Source organism: Hippoglossus hippoglossus, chromosome 11, assembly GCF_009819705.1.
Source record: "Hippoglossus hippoglossus isolate fHipHip1 chromosome 11, fHipHip1.pri, whole genome shotgun sequence".
In the NCBI taxonomy this organism is placed as follows: Eukaryota; Metazoa; Chordata; class Actinopteri; order Pleuronectiformes; family Pleuronectidae; genus Hippoglossus; species Hippoglossus hippoglossus.
In genome coordinates this window covers 10,508,381-10,524,812 of record NC_047161.1, presented here as the reverse complement: position 1 = coordinate 10,524,812, position 16,432 = coordinate 10,508,381, and the positions used below count along the sequence as shown (strand labels likewise).

At 42.8% G+C, this 16,432-nt stretch overlaps 1 protein-coding gene across 50 annotated transcripts in view; it reads right to left on the bottom strand.

The window, feature by feature from the left end:
* clasp2 (cytoplasmic linker associated protein 2) overlaps positions 1 to 16,432 on the bottom strand; it is a 51,696-nt gene that overhangs the window by 5,777 nt on the left and 29,487 nt on the right. For 2 of the 50 annotated variants that reach the window (XM_034599556.1, XM_034599563.1), the window contains 17 exons: positions 16,344 to 16,403; positions 16,155 to 16,232; positions 15,782 to 15,949; positions 15,283 to 15,323; positions 14,721 to 14,873; positions 13,353 to 13,376; positions 12,914 to 12,931; positions 11,914 to 12,015; positions 8,632 to 8,805; positions 8,232 to 8,276; positions 6,812 to 6,919; positions 5,695 to 5,801; positions 5,201 to 5,356; positions 4,755 to 4,846; positions 4,608 to 4,671; positions 2,460 to 2,623; positions 1,587 to 1,665 (listed from right to left, as the gene is read on the bottom strand). In XM_034599556.1, coding sequence (XP_034455447.1) covers positions 1,587 to 1,665; positions 2,460 to 2,623; positions 4,608 to 4,671; positions 4,755 to 4,846; positions 5,201 to 5,356; positions 5,695 to 5,801; positions 6,812 to 6,919; positions 8,232 to 8,276; positions 8,632 to 8,805; positions 11,914 to 12,015; positions 12,914 to 12,931; positions 13,353 to 13,376; positions 14,721 to 14,873; positions 15,283 to 15,323; positions 15,782 to 15,949; positions 16,155 to 16,232; positions 16,344 to 16,403 — 1,633 coding nt within the window. Of the gene's footprint in view, positions 1 to 231; positions 364 to 1,586; positions 1,666 to 2,459; positions 2,624 to 3,582; positions 3,586 to 3,862; positions 3,923 to 4,607; positions 4,672 to 4,754; positions 4,847 to 5,200; positions 5,357 to 5,516; positions 5,541 to 5,694; positions 5,802 to 6,385; positions 6,449 to 6,811; positions 6,920 to 8,231; positions 8,277 to 8,631; positions 8,806 to 10,118; positions 10,146 to 11,660; positions 11,688 to 11,913; positions 12,016 to 12,913; positions 12,932 to 13,352; positions 13,377 to 14,720; positions 14,874 to 15,282; positions 15,324 to 15,781; positions 15,950 to 16,154; positions 16,233 to 16,343; positions 16,404 to 16,432 lie in introns of all 50 variants that reach the window. The other 48 variants (XM_034599509.1, XM_034599510.1, XM_034599526.1 and 45 more) reach the window with 48 other exon arrangements.

The following is a 16,432-nucleotide window of genomic DNA, read 5'->3' as shown; positions in this document are numbered from 1 at the left end:
AAACATATCAGTTAACATGAAGCGATGGAAAATGACAAAACAAAGGAACCAATAAAATGCAAACATTCACCACAGGCTCAGAAACGCCACAACAACTGACTCCTGCCGTTCCTCTATCTCTTTCTCCTCCTCTGTTTCTCTACATATGCACCTCAAGGACCAGAACTTCCTCCAAATCACTTAGCAGCATCGTGCGCGCCATAAAATTGCTCCCCCCCGGAGCACACTGACCTGGGAGGACTGGCTCCAGGCTGCGGCCTGCTCGTCTAGAGAGCAGGCGTGGCGGCGCACTCTGGGGGGGAACAATTTTACCCCAGGCCCTCCCCTGCCTCGCCCTCGCCCGCAACACGAGCTCCGCATAGGCTTCAGAGAGAGAGAGGAGAAGCACCGCGTCAATCAACGGAGAGAGACAGGGAGACGAGGACATGGGAGGGCAGAGGGAGACAAAAAGAAGGAGGAGGATGGTGCAGAGAGTTTAAGGGGAGGAAAATGATTGGAAGGTACTAGGCTCGGTTTGTATTGTAATTTTTATCATACTGAATATCTAGCTATATGCAATTTAAATATTGAAGCCACATGGTGGCAGCAAAGAGCTGTAATGCCTTGAATACCAACATCAACTGATGGTTTATGATGGTTTATGCAACAAGCTGGATAATTAATGCGGAAATGTTCAACAATGTCTTGACATCCTTTGACGATGGTTGTAAGGAAAGTATTTTTGGTTTGGACATTTTATTGTTTTACTGATCTGACGAGTCTTGAGAATTGTATTTCAGAAAAATCCTGGAAATCAGCTATAAAGCAGTGCAATAATTGTAGCATCACCCACAAAAATGTTGAATGCATATATCACCATACTGCTTTGTCCTACCCTGCACTGAGCTGTCAGGTCGGGATTTCAGCCGTCAGACACTCTAAACAAGCAACAGTGTTTTTGGATCACGTTTCTTCAGGCCGCAGCATTGGTCAGAAAGTGACAATAATCTCGACAAAAGATACATTTGTGGTGGGAAAATTGTAAAGTTGTTATGCTGATATCATTCTTTCATTGCCCAAGTCTAGTTCCAAGGGAGAGGAGCAGAGTGATACAAAGTAGGGAAAGGAAACACAAAGAAAAGTGTTAAAAAGGACAAAAAAGGGAATGGGAAGAGGCAACAGAGAGATTATAGGGTGAGGAGGGTGAGCACACAGTGCAGACACTGAAGGGAAGGAAAGATGTTCAAACAGAAGGGTTTGTGAGACAGAGGTAGAAAAGTACGAGGATGGAACAGGAGTTAGAGGGGGAGAGCTTGATGGGAGTGTCCACACTGAAGCACAGCAAAAAGCCAAAGGAGTTTCTAAATCATCGCAAACCAATCACAGCCCAGGATTCAGGATTTTTGTGGGGTTTGGGAAGCGGAGCCAGCATGGGCAGGCATGAGGTCATATAAGTACAGCAGTTACCATGGTTACAGCATCCCTGAATTTCCAGCCTTAGGTCCTTCATTGCCATCCAGCCCCTCCTTTTGTCAGACCTTCATTCACTCCACCGACACACCCACACACCCACACACACACACACGTAAAATGAACTTGTCATTTACCTTGAGGTTGGGTGTCTGTGTCTGGTCGACAGTAAATCTCATCAGAATAGTAAACTGGAGGTCGTTGGGGAAAGACTCCCTGTGAACAGAGATCCACATTATGGTTGTAGCAGGGACATGAATACAGAGCATAAACTTCAAAAAAGTGTCTGAACATGTTAAGATAATAACTTTATCACAACAAAAGAGGTAAAACACTTTTTGCCAACACTCTTTCTCGTAATAAATTTGTTGATGTGTAAAAATAAAAGAGACAGCAGGAAGTATTGATCCTCAGAGGCCTGTCAGTTCTTTTATATGTACAGTACTGTGCAAAAGGTTGCGACACTTTCTGTGTTCAGATTCTTATCCATCAGAGAGGTATCTGATTTGTTCCAAATTCGGAACAAAGAACACAGAACTAAACTACGGTCAAAGACATCAAGGAGTCCAGCAGCAGATGGTATAACCCCCACAGAGCCCTGATCTCAACACCATGGAGTTATTCTAGGGTTGAATGAGGACACACAAGAAGTGGAGACAACCTCAATACACAGAACTGTGGCAGTTTCTCCAAGTTACTTGGAACAACCTCAAGTACCATAAAGTTCGGTGAGTGAGTGTACTGAGGAGATGTGACAGTATTTTAAAAGCAAAAGGATTAAATGAAAAATATTCACAGCATCATTTTTTAAGCATTTGCACAGTACTGTAAATGTAAAATATCTTTTCAGTGCTTACAAACACATCTAATTGTCATCTTGATCCATCACCTAAAAGCTCAGAAAAGCTTGAAAGTGGATCAAGAATGACCTGCAATGCTCAAATATTATTATATTATAATATACTAATTTGCCCTAATGTCACAGTCCATACTGTGAGTGTGACACCCACCTTGTGACATCCAGCGCTTTCTGAACTTTGGCCTGTACGGAGCCCAGCAGATCGGCTCCCATCTTCTTCAGCAGCTGTGTGAGCAGGACGAACAACCAGTCCTGCAGGTCCTCCTTATGGACCAGGATGAAGTCCACCAGGGTCTCCAGGAACATACTGAACACCTTCAGTCCAATCACACACACACACAGTTAAGGTCACACAGAGCAAATTAAGTCGTTTAGCAATTCTCATTTCTTCATGCACTCTCATGCATGCACTCAGGTGCTCCTGCATTTACAGGGCAAAGGTTATTTTGTTGAGGGAAGATACTATGAGAGCAGCATAAGTTCCCATTGTGAAGTTAGTGGTTATTCACTCATCATTGCGGCAGATCACCTTCATTCACCAAACACCAGTTAGACTTAAGTCACCCAAATGAATATGATAAGAAAACCACAATGAGACGGTAAACAACTCGACTGGAATAAGCACCAATCAAGCTGTGTGGTGACCATCGCTACATGCAATTGGTTGATTTCATAGTCTGTAAATAAAGATGGACGACATGGCAGCTCCCCTACAGTAAAACCAAAGCATCACAATCGCTACTTGTTGGCTGGCTGCAGTATATGTCAGTAATACCTCCCCCTCTATGCTAGTAGATGGGACATGGACCAAATGAAAAAGTCAAAGTGCATATGAAATAAATTGTTATCATAGATGGTTTCTGTTGCACACTGATGTTTGTTTGTGTTCATTTTTAGGATAAATGTATTTTAATTACTAAGTTAATGCTAAAAAAAGAGGGTAAAATGTCATTATTGACAACTGATACTGACTCGCTATTGGTCCAGTGCATTTATCAGTAAGACCTCACTACTGTGGCTCCATCCTATGATCGCTACTGTGCAGACTCTGGCTCCAATTGTGCAAGATGGCAGTTTTCATATCAATGATATTCTGGCTTCATTTCTGGTAGTGGGAGGAAATGGAGGCTTGTCGTCCATCTTTGTAAACAGTGACGTAGGTTAGTGAGGGTTACGTTGTTGCCTTGGTAACTGGTTGCCCAATCAGATTAATGAAGCAGATGTTTATTCAAACACTAAGTTTAAGTGCAGTAACACTGATTGGCCAGACTTACTCTCTACAGAGAGTTCCACAGTGGGGTCGCATGTGGGGGGAGAGAAACACATCTGTTAGCATCCTGACAAAGAATGAACTCGGCTTGTGTGTGAACACTCATCATGTTGACTTTCACCACAAAATCTGTCAAGGTACTTCAACCAGGTAAGAATGTTGTGTGCACATGAGTAAAAAGAAATGAACTTAAAGTTTTGAATGGAAGATGAGAAAGGAGAAGTGAGAATGGTGGGGGAAAAATAGATAAAGGCAGGAGAGAGATTCACAGTGAGATGCAGTACCTTGAAGGAGGCTGAGCTTATACCGGATTCTGCCGTGCCGTACACTCTGCCGCAGTCTCGCTGAAATTCATCAAATCGTCACAAAACGTCAAACGAGGGGAAGGGGGAGTAGCTCACACACCTTACGACATGTGTGAGGCGACGGGCACTCAAAGATGCCGAAACACAAGTGGCAGGGTTAGAGAGGGCGCACCGCAGCTGGTTAGTGAGAGAGAAGAGTTGGCAGCCCAAAATATTTGTGCGTTTGTGTGCGTCTGGAAGTACATTTGTGGTCAGTGTTTTGTCGCTTCAGACTGCACGTAGGGAGGGGAAAGACAGCAGAGTGGCAGCGAATGCAGTGAGCGCAGCCAGCGGATTGGCTGCTGAACAGTGACAGAGCAAACCCACAGGACGGCAGAGGAGTGTGAGGTCAAACGCAAACTCAGGAGTGGCATGCCGTAAGTCTGTCGAACGCTTTGCATGCCTGTGTTGTTGTTTGAGTGTGTATATACGTGTGTGGCTAGAATTCAATTCAACCTGTTTATCCCGACTTTATCTCGAGACTTATTCATGTGACTATATTTAACATCCGTGAGATGTAATTAATATTTTGCTTGTTTTGGCAGAATCCGGTACAGTGAAGGATGAGTGGGATAAACAAAGTATGTGAAACCAAAGAAAAATTGAAGTGGGTGAATAATGATTGTTTGTGACATGACAGTGTAAACCAGTGCTGTGTGAGTACTTGCATTACATGCACTCATACCTTACTGTGAGGGTCTGCAAACATCCGAGTGAAGATTTCACACAGTCTCTTTAACTCCACCCGACTGAAGATGAAAAGCAAAAGTTAGATGCAAATCAACAATCAGCTCAAACAGTGAAGAGAAGGTTTGACTGTTGTGTGACTGACCTGAGGGTGCGTTGGTTCTTGAGTAGAGCCTGGAGACCTAACAGCCCCTCCTTCCTCTCAGACCAGTTGGCACTGGCACAGCGATTCAGCACCTGATAGAACCACAAGTACAAAGGCCTGATGAGACTTAAATACCCAGGCACAAGCAAAGTGATGATTTTAGTAAACACTGAAGATTTTTAGTTTAGTCAAAATAACAGGTGAGAAAGGGGCCTTAGTTTAGACAAGACATCCTAAGTCACTACATGTCACTGTTTCCCACAGAAATAGGTTCCATCTATTTTGCATGGCTACAAATTTGATATTTTGTTACATGTCATTAACCAAACAATGCCATTATAAAGCTACAGCCGGCAAGACAAAAACCTGCCTGGTTAAAACCTTGTTCTTTGGCCTCATTTGACCTCAGGTTCAGAGTTTTCTGCTGTACGGCTGCTGCTACTAACCTCAGCCACGTCTTCTGTCTGTCTCATGTAGGTCGGGATGGCGCCTCCGTTTCTGGAGCTATAGGACCTTTCTGAACAGGCGCTGGATGCATCACTGTTGGCGTCGTCGTCGGAGTACATGCTGTAGTTCTCGTACCGCCGCCGTGCTGGCTTCTTCTGCAGGTAAAGCGAAAAGAGAATGAAATTAAACTGTAATACAAAAGAGAGTAATAACAGGAAGGTATTGGGAAAAATCGCATTTATAGAAGAAGAACATAGCTTAACACACACACAGGCACACACAATACACAGGTAAGAGGCAGGTGAAGGAGCTGACCTTGGACCGCATGTCTCCCAACAGCTGATAGCATTAAACAGAGGCAGAATCAGGGGTTAGTTTACACACAGACATACAATCCAGCAGGCGAGAGCAGCACATCATGACAGCGAGCTGAAATGTGCATGAGAGATATTGTGCGTTTTATGTGTTTATGGTAGGGTGGTGTTTTTCATACTAAAGCATCTGCGAGAGCCTCTTCTACGTCTGAGCCTGGGTTGAGGACCCTCATGGCACTGACTGAAGATGAGAGACGACTGGACTGACTGATGCCAAGAGATGAACCTGAGGAGGGAGACAGGTGGAGAGCAGAGGACACACGTTAGAAAACATTCTAATGAATCTGTCTCCCCCACTCGTCAAGTTGTCTCTCACTTGTCCACCGATGATCCACCATCCAAGCACCTCACTCTCTTCATCATCCATTCTGTGACATTTATTCAACACACACATCATTTCCCATGAGCCAACCCTGTAAGTTGATGGGATGACTTGTTAGGTGACATTGCAGGTGCCACTGGGGGGGGGGGAGAAAAAAAGGATGATTGACATAAAACAGGAGAGTGCACTGGTGTCCCCGCAGAGAAGGGGCAGAGCTAAATAAAGAAAACAAATGGTAAAAAACTGGCAAGATGGTTGTCAGTTGGCAACTGAATGGGCGGAAGCATGCGGTTTCACTGGAAGATTTGACATCCTGGAGCGAGAAAGTAAAAATAACAACTGAGGACTGATGGACAAGAGAAACAGGCTGACAAAATACAGGAGAAGATGCGCGGTGTGGATGAACGTAAAGAAATCGGAGCAAAACAAAAAAATTAAGGCGGAGTGGGTGGGTGAGGTACAGAGAAACAGTTGTACTCAGCCTTCACCTGCAGCGCCAAAAGTGTCAGGTGTGTGGAGAGCTCCGGTGGAGCGAGAGTAGCTCCGTGTTGCTGCAACCAAATTTAAAACACACATACAGAGTTTAACATTCGCGCACGCACGCACACACACACACAAGAAACACATACAACCTTCACTGATCGAGCAGAGTGTGAGTGTGGAAAAGAAAGGCTGAAAAAAAATGCACATAAATGCAAGAGACTGTTTTTTTTATATTTGAATCCCCCTACTTCTTTCATTTAAAAAAATTGTTTTTGTTTAAATCAGAAACTGAATATAAATAATAAAATGTATGTTTTGTTGGTTTAAGTTAAGTTTATATAAAGTTTTTCTTCTTCTTTGAAATCATCTTCACATTTGCTGATTTGACACTGCTCATCTCTCCTGAGTGCGAGTCCACTGCTGCTACTCACCAAGTGGAGTGAAGGAGCGTATGGGGCTGGTGTCCCGGCTGCTCTCCCTGCTGGCCTCTCTGCTGCAGCCCTGACTCATACTGGGCCGAGGGATACGACTGCCCCGAGCTAACACCACCCAGGTTACAACGACGCGTCGCAGCAGAGGAAGAGAAGTGGTAGTAAGAAGAAAAGAAAAGGGGACAAGGGATATAAAGAAGACCACAAAGAAGAAAGACAAACATGAGGAGTGATAAAGTGGAGAGAGAGAGAGAAACATACGTGGATAAACACATGGATAAGACAAACGAGGTGAGAGCGAAGGATTGACAGAGACAAGAGAGAATGAGCGCAGGTCGACCGGCACTGAGGGAGCATCTCAACAGAAGATTCCTGATTCTCATAGTCTCATACTAACAATACAATAATAACAATCTTCCTTATCAATCAATATATATTATTCTGATGACTTTATCAGTTAGTTAAGTCAATGAAATAGCAGAAAATAGCAAAAAAAAGTGTGACATTTTTAATAGCTTGTTTCGTCCAATCAGTAAATCCTTACACTGGAAATAAAACATATTTCATAAATGTCTCTAATTAGCTTGATTTGTCTCACAAACATTGGGGTTTACTTTCATAGATTAATATCAAAAACAACAAATAAAAATCACCTTTAAAAAAGCTAAATACTGAATATTTGGTAATAATTACCTGATTGTCCAAATTGTTACACATTAACTTTCTGCTAAATGATTGAAATGCAACAAAGGATTTAAAATACAAGTTTCCTTTAATTGTTACAGATCTCGATGAGATGCTCCTCACAAGAGCACAAGTCTGCTGGACTCACATTTAAATAAAACAAACATCATGATATTCACACACACTCAGACACACAGAAAGGAGAAGGAAGTGATTTATGATGAGATTAGCGATCGGAGGGGTTGCGCAAGGGGGGGAAGGGGCTTGCATTTTCATCCATTAGCATCGCAATTAACTTCACCGTTCATTACGCCGTTCATCAGCATCAGCATCTAACCAGCCAATCACGGTTAATCACAGCCTAGAGCTACAGAGTCCTAATGAAGCTTCGCTGATCCTGCGAGAAGGTTCGTTCATCAGCCGCTAACAACAGGTTAGTACAGAGAGGGAGGAGATATGTTTGAAAAGCGTGGATGTCTGCCGATCACGGCCACCTATCGTCATGACAACATAGCCATGAAGTCAGAGACAGGTTAGAGGGATGGGTTCGGTGAGGCTGAGGTGGTGAGGTACTGCTTGATTGGGACGGCAGGAGAGATTTGTAGTGATGGATGGAGATAAAGAGAGAGGAATGGAGGGATGATTTAATGGGGAGGGGGGGCGAAGATGGGAAGTAGATGGAATGGGGGTGGAGAGATGGATAGCGGGGTGGTCTGGTCGAAGGTCGGAGCCTTACCTCCTCTACTCGCACCGTTGTAGATGGAACTAATGCTGGAAGGAGCTAGAGGACAGGAGGAAGAAGAAAGACAGAGGGAGGACAGGGAGAGGAGCGGAGGAGGAGATAGACAAGGAGCAGGAGGGGAAAATAGTTGAGATCCAAGGTTTTATGGAAAATTGCTTGTAGTTATAAGCAAGTCTGTAAATAACACGACTGGGTCCAAGCAAACATTTGAAAAGTCATTTGTCAGCTGATTATAAAAACAAGATCTTAGAGCAGATGTTCTAAAACCGTACAAGAGGAACATGAAAGGAAGAAGTTGTTGTGAATGGAATCAAAACCCTGTTTAAAGGAAAGGACCATTTTTAAAAAAAGAATTTCAGCTTCCCTTTATAAATCTGTTCAATTGTTCACTTACCAACAGACAGACGAGTGGGGGAGGAGTCTCTGGAGCAGCCCTGGCTGCGGGGGATGCGGCTGCGTCTTTTTCCTTCACCGCCGACCCCAGCCAGCACCCTGTGGGCCCCTGAGCTCATGGTGCTCAGGGCTGTACTTGTCAGCACGCGACCGGGTGAACCACTCCGACTGCCAGCTTCAGAGAGACGCAGAGAGGAGGAGGACATAGAAGTAAAGGGAACAAGTCAGAGTTGTGCTGAGTCAACAGGTGAAATGTGACAATAAAAAGTCTCCAGAAACTTGGATGATCCCTCTTTCACGTGAGGGTCTTGTAAACACATTACAGACAAAGACAGTTGCTGCTGTACTTCACTTAGTGGCACAGGTTCTCAAGCAGTTTTCGGTAAATGTCGTAACATATAAACTATGTATTTTAAAAGTAGACAGAAAGTGTTTGATGTTGTTGGAAAGAGGATTCTTGGGAACAGAAGAGTTGTAAACCACAAAATGAGATGAAAGTTTAAGTTTTTTTAAATGATTTAAGATTATTTCAAGTGTTAAACATAAATCTTTAACATGATAATATCGAAATAAAGTGACCGTTCTCTTATCGCAAATCAGAGAACAGTTTCTAATGGAGGTCTCAATTTCTCCTCCCCATGACATCCTGTCTCCAAGTGCAAGGCCCACAGTGTAGCTCTTTCTACAATGACTCGTGTCACTATCAACCTGCAGACAAACACTTGAGTAGTAGCTGCTCTGCGGTGCAGGATAAGGATAAGTGTGTGAACAGACTTTTGGGGAACAAGCTCCGGTGTTTGACACAGGATGCTCAATCTGAACCTCAATTCAACACGACTGAAAACAAAAATGGAGAACAGACTCTTTCTCTCGCTGACAAACAAAAACCAAAAGGCACACATACACACTCCACACATGAACTGCACTTCTCTAGAAAATCATACCTAGTGTCAAAGAAATAAATACATACATCCAATTGTCAATAAAAGACAAAAATGGCCTGTTCTTGTATTTGAAGCGAATATTGATCACTCATAACGTAACTGAAATACAACCAGAGTCAATATATTGAAATCAAGTTTTATCATGTGAGGTACATTTCAAACTATCTTTTCCTCTGATATCCATTCCTCATTCCTTTTCTTTGCCAGACCCCTAAATTGCTTTTTAATCCTGTTAATGTTACAAAACCTTCCAAGGAAAATATATATATAATTTGATTTGCAAACATCTAAAGTTTGTTGCACTTCCTCACTTCATCCAGGCACACATAAGAGTGCAGAAACACAATCTCCCAAAGCAGTGTGTTTAGCATGATCATAGATCAGTCAGTGCCTACAAGTCCCAGCATGCCTCAGCCAGAGAGGGAGGAACTGAAGTGAGCTTTTTGTGTGCACGTGAACAAAAGATGGGAAGAGGTCAGAGCAGCAGAGGGAGAGCAGTAAAGATAAAGAGAGCAGGTAAAAAGAAGAAGCGTAGTAATCTTACCACCAACAGGGGTAGCAGACTGAGATCCTGAGCCATTAAGCCCATTGGTTGGGAGGAGGAGGGGGAAGCAGAGGCGGGGGGGAAGGAACAGCAGATTAAACCAGATGAATTATGGGTGTTAGCGCAAAAATAAAAAAGCTTCATGGGAGTTAGAACACAGAGAACGATGGGAGCGCATCCTGGTGTTCCATACCAAGAATGAAGGCAAAGCTGAAGCAAGTTGATACAACAAATCTATTTATTAAGAAAGAAAACTAGTATTGAAGATGTGTTGCTGAAAACAAACACACACACACACACACACACACACACTGAACCAGGGGCAGATGACGGCCTGGGAGAAGCAGTGCATGTTGAGACAGCTGTCAGATATACATGAAGCAAAGCCTGTTCACAATGAAAGAAAAGAAATGCCTCAAAGAAAATATGCTCAAAAACACCCACACACGCACTCGAACTGAAATAAGTAGAAATTATTCTAGTCCTCTGTGCAGATGCCATTTCCTCTATTTCTGTTGATCTTTGCTTCTGAGATTTGGGCTTTGAATTCTTGCATTGGGTTTTTTATCTAAATGTCATGATCGGATTGGTGCAGTGGGCTCTGGTCCAATCATTTTGCACTTTTAAACCAGTCAGACGCAAGCAGCATGTTAGTATTAAAGGTGGGGTAAGCGATTTTATTTTGAGAAATGAAGAAAGCTGGACAACTCCAAATAGCACAACACTATTCCAGCCAATCAGCAACAAGGGTATTCGTGTTTGTGGACATGAGGGGTGAAGGGGCACTGGGAACCAGATGGAGGTCTCTGAACCGGAAATAGCTATTTCCATGGGAACGGTCAAAGAGTATATGCTAACAGTATGCTAATAATCTTTCTTAGAGCTATTTATAAAATAGCGTAAAACATCACATGTTACAGGTCATTCATTCCTCTTCTATCAACGGATGGGAGGACGTCCTGAAAAGATAACGTACACTGCCACTGCTGTTTCAGAACTACTGTTTTCCACTGGAAATGCTAACACATCTATCTCACAAAAAGTTATACCAACAAGCATTTTTAAAGTAGCGCTCAAAATGCTAAGCACTGAAACATCACAGAATACAGCTAACCCAAAGAGGATAACGAAATGGCGATGATTAACGTTTGTGGTGGCTAATTCCAACTTTTTGAGATCAGTGGTTTGCCATGCCAACGCACGTGCATGAATGGGGGGGGTGGAGGGTCAGTCATTCCCCAGGATCGCTCACCCCACCATTACGTCTTGTTGGAAAGCAGCAACGAGACATCTGCTTTTGTGTAGCACTTTAAATAACTTGAATGGCATCCAGAGCCGGGCTAGAGCAGCAGAAATAAACTGACCACCATATTATCCTCAGTGATGAGACACAGCATGCAGAGAAAACACACACACACACGCTCACTCCTCTATATATAAAACACCTTGATCAGAATGACAGCAATAGCAGGTGGGCCACCATTCCCACTGTGGTTCACAGAAAGACGCACACATACTGACTCTGACACACAAACAGAATACCTGGTGTGCAATCGGATTCGTCGGAACCTAAAGGCACAGAAACATTTACATGGAGCTTATCGTCACCTCGAAGGCAACATGTAAAGAAACTCCACAATAAGAGCCTGAGAAACTACAAACACACACTCCAAGAAGCTCACACTCCATTTGTGTTGCTGTGTATGTGGACTGAGAGGACTTCATCCAGGATTTTTTTCCTCATAGCTGGGTTTACGTAATGCTGTGTGATCAGGGGGTGTGAGGGGGTACATACGTTGCGACTGGGAGACCATCTTGGTGCGGCTGCGTCCTCTTGAGTCCACTTGGCTGGACACGCTGCTCGCAGTGGACAGCGGCTGCTTGGTACGTACACGGCCTGCAGGTATACCGAGGGAGAACCGTAAAAATACACAAAAACTCCCTGTACTGTACACGTCTCACAAACTGTCTGCAGCCCAGCATCTACGAAGCTACTAAATATAATGAAAAGCAAATAATGCTGGAAGCTGAAATATCAGATGCTAAACTAAACACTAACATTCAGCCAGGAGCATACACACACACACACACACACACACACACACACACGAATACATCAGGGATGTTTCAGGGGATTTGAAACCAGTCTTAATCAGGATGTACTTAAAATCTGAAACTGATTATAAGGCAAACAGTTACCCGTCACTAAGTATTAGTCCAGGAATTATTTATCACTTTCTAAGATTGTGAGAAAGGACGTTTTTGTATATTTGCATTGCTGAATAATTCATGGGTCTTGATAAATCAGGCAGATTTAGGGGACTGATTTCTATGTTTGAGTGAAATTTGGTGCAGTTTGATTAAATTTAAGGGGACTGAGAGTGTCATTCTAGTTCCAGCAGTTCCAAATATTTTATTATTGATTAAAATACAGATTCATTTGTTGATCAAAATGACTTCACTGATTAATCGATTGTCAACATAGCTGCCAATTATCTTTATGTTGCGCCACTGGTCAAGTGGTAGTTTCAACTTAAAATGAAACCCTCTTCATTACCAGCATTCACTTCAGCCTGTACAATGCATCATCTGATCCACTTTCTGTTTATATTAAGTCTTTAAGCCTCAATTCAAATACTGCCTCATAAGGACCATTAAGAAAACAATCAGAGATGCAAGATTCACTTTTGATTTCTTAATGAAAGATTTAGACATTTAGAAACCGTCAATTAAAATGTTACAACTAGAACATCCCTAAAAAGCGGAGATGCACATCCACCTAACCACAATCTTACCATTGTCTGACCTGGTCCCTACAGACAGACAAAGAGGGGGCATGACGTAAAAATCACATTTTCAGCCAACATGTAGAGAATAACACATCCTAAAATCCTAATATCAAACTAAAACCTCAATAACAGAATGATAGTTAAACACAGGTGTTGACGTTCTATTTCAATATAAAATCTGATTAAACTGTAGTAAAGCAGCAGATGATGTTATAGGTGTAAATAATTGATTAGATTCATGATGTGATGAATGGAATGAATGGAATGGTGATACAAAATAGGGTTCAATGTAAGGCTGACAGCAGGGGGCGCTGTGGCCATATACTGCGATAAAAGGAGATAACATGGACTGGGTTGGAGTGAGGAAAAGGAAATGAAAAAAGAGGAAGGGAAAAAGAAAACATGAGTAGGCTGTTGCTGGTGAAGCAGAGTGAGATGATCTTACCATCCGTTTTATCAGAGGCATCATCTTTAGTAGCAAAGAGAGAAAGACACATAGAGTGGGTGGAAGAGGGAAAGAAACGAAGGGAAAAGAACAGCAAAGGATTGATAGAAATATTAAAAGTAAAAGATACAAAAGGAACCCGAGATGGGGGAAATGAAAGTTGAGTGTCAGGGACAAAAGAGCCACAGAAATAATGAAAAGTAATAAAGAATTCGAGACGGAAAAGAAAAGGGGCAGAAAGAAGAGGAAGGAGAAGAAAGGAGCACAATGTGAATTAGTAACAGAACATCTGTTCAAAAGGGATGCAGATGTAGGGATCAGTGTCGAAACACAGTGACGAACAAACACACAAGACAGAATTCATCTATAGCAGGAGTTCCCAAACTTTCAAGGTCCCCACCCCCATAATAACAGAGCCTGAGACTTTTGACCGTCATTGTCACAGAGGATATTGATTTGAGCTCACAAAAAATACTTTTAAAACAGTAACGGTGCCAAAACCGATTATTTTATCTTAGGGGGGGAAAAAAGAGAAAAAACATATTGATATATTAATTTAATAGTTCAAAGTATATTTTATTTAAATAAAAACATAAATAACTGCAAAGCTCTTCACAAATTTACATTGCAAAACTAAAAAAACGTAGCTACAACGCTTAACATTACGTGCTGCCTGAGCCATGAGTGCGTTGCCACCAGAGTTAAGTGTAACGTAACTGGGCATGTGCAGTGATGTATATGTTGCTTGTGAGCAGAGCATCTATTTCAGTACAGAGCTCAGGCACCTAAATGAGGGACTGATTTCTGTGTTGTGATTCGGTCCCGTAGGTACTGAATGTGTAGGAACAGGTTTTAGTGCTGTAATGTACTGTGCTATACATTTACCTGTTGCAACTGTTGCTTTGACTTATAAATCATAATCACCACGGGGGGCATATGGGGACAAAGAAAATCAAAAGGTTGGTAAAATATTTATATTTTCCTGGTTGAACTACTACTTTTTAATCTTTTGTAACTATTATGGTTTAAATATGCTATCTCTAACTGTGTCTTTCGTCGTGACCCCTAGTTTGGAAAACACTGATCTATAGAACATGCAGACAGAATATAAATACAAAACATAAACAAGACACATTGACAAGCAATGAGCAGGCAGCAGGAGAGGAAAGGACAAGAGTAAGAGAGGAGAGAGCCCAGTCTAGAGTGTGTGAGTCTGTCCTTTAAGACTGTTTTGTAGAAGGATGTGGTTGTAACAGTGCTACCGCTAAGCTGATCTGAATGGACTCCTCGGACCTCCAGCTGATAACATGCTCACCAGTGTCTGTGCAGTTGGATTAGTCGTCTAACTTGACTGACAGGGGCCCTTACCCAGTGAGGAGTAGGAGCCAGGGGTCAGTCGACCCGAGCCCCTGGCCTGTCCGACGTTCCGGTGCTTAGCCAATGCTGCCGCGTTTACATCCACGTCACTACGGGAACGCTGCAGGGAGGCCGATGACACCCCACCCTTTGAACCCGCAGGGACTGATGGGACAGCAGGAGGAGGAGGAGTGTGTTGGAGTGGGGACGGAGGTGATGATGGCAAATACAATACAACACAATACAAAACACATGCGGGCACAACACAAAACATACACAATATTGATACTAAAACAGAAATACACAAGTCATGTGCAGACGCATACACACATTTGTGCGTTCACATGTGTGTTGTAACATAAAAACATAAACGGGTGTGATCGTACAGGAGTACACACGGGCAAGATGTAATGAATATGATGGGAACTTTACAGATGGACCGAGCTGCTGTGTATTTATTCATGTCGAAGCGAGTGACCATGAGATTATATCTTTGAGAGAGTTTGCAACTCTGTGTGTGTGTGTGTGTGTGTGTGTGTGTGTGTGTGTGTGTGTGTGTGTGTGTGTGACTCACCTCGCCCTGGAGCTGCAGACCATTTTGAAGAAAGAGGCCGACTGACAGAAAAGAGAGAGAAGTAGGTCAATACAAAATAAAACAAACACATACACAACAAAACAAATGGCATCTTTAATGTATTTTTCTTTTAATCATATTTCTAATTTCTATTTTTAAGGTTAACCTGCAGGCTTTAAACTACACTGATGACTACTAACTGAGTGCAATAAATAAAAGTAAAGTAATAAAAGCAGTGAGCAGGAAAAGTGTAAGTTTCTACTAACACGCCAACTGAAGTCTTTGTGTTTACCAGTGAAAACACTAGTGAACTAATGGGGATTTTGTCTTGCTGAAAAAAGAGCAGTCCACTTTAATCAATTAGATTTTTTTTTCTTTCTGAAAAGGGAAATGTATAAGCCAACTGAGGATAATTTAATGTGTAGTGTATTAAGTGTAAACCTAGTAAACCTGGGGGTCTAAAGCAAACTATGGAGGTGCGGTGCTGAGCTCTGATTACTTGAGGCTCTCCTGAGAGGAAGATGAGGACCGGTCACTCTGGGGAAGAGAGGCCACACTGCCGGAACTCTTCAGGCAGGACTGAAGGGTCCGCTGGTAAGATGGCTCTAAGGAGTTGTAGAGAGCGTCAGCCTCGTTCGGAAAGCGGTTCCTCAAACCCCAGTAGGCCCTGAGAAGAGAAGAGAACCATGGCAGAGGTGGGCAGAGAGATCAGAGTCAGAGGATAAATGGATGGTTGAGGAGGGAGGTAGTGGGGTGATGATGGAGGAAGAAAAATTGAGAAATCGAGGGATTCAAACAGGAAAAGGAGGGTGGTGAGATATTTATAACTATTCCTCTTTCACATGATGCAATTTTATGAAATAATGTCTTACTTGCGGGCCTCCACTCTGGCCTCTGAGTCAGCATCTCTAATTCCCTTCTTGATGCTTTCAACCAGAACCGCTGTGTGCCTGACAAATAAATACAAAAGGTTCCTTAAGTGTAAACAGGTTTGAAACTTGTTTTATCCAAAGTTTTTGAATGAACGAGAAACCAGCGCTGATCCAAACAGCCGCCCTCACCTCTCTAGAGAGTGGGTTTGCCATTCCTGGAGCAGAAGGACCAAGAAATCATAACAGCGCCTGGAGAAGACACATTTCCATCAGTTTCA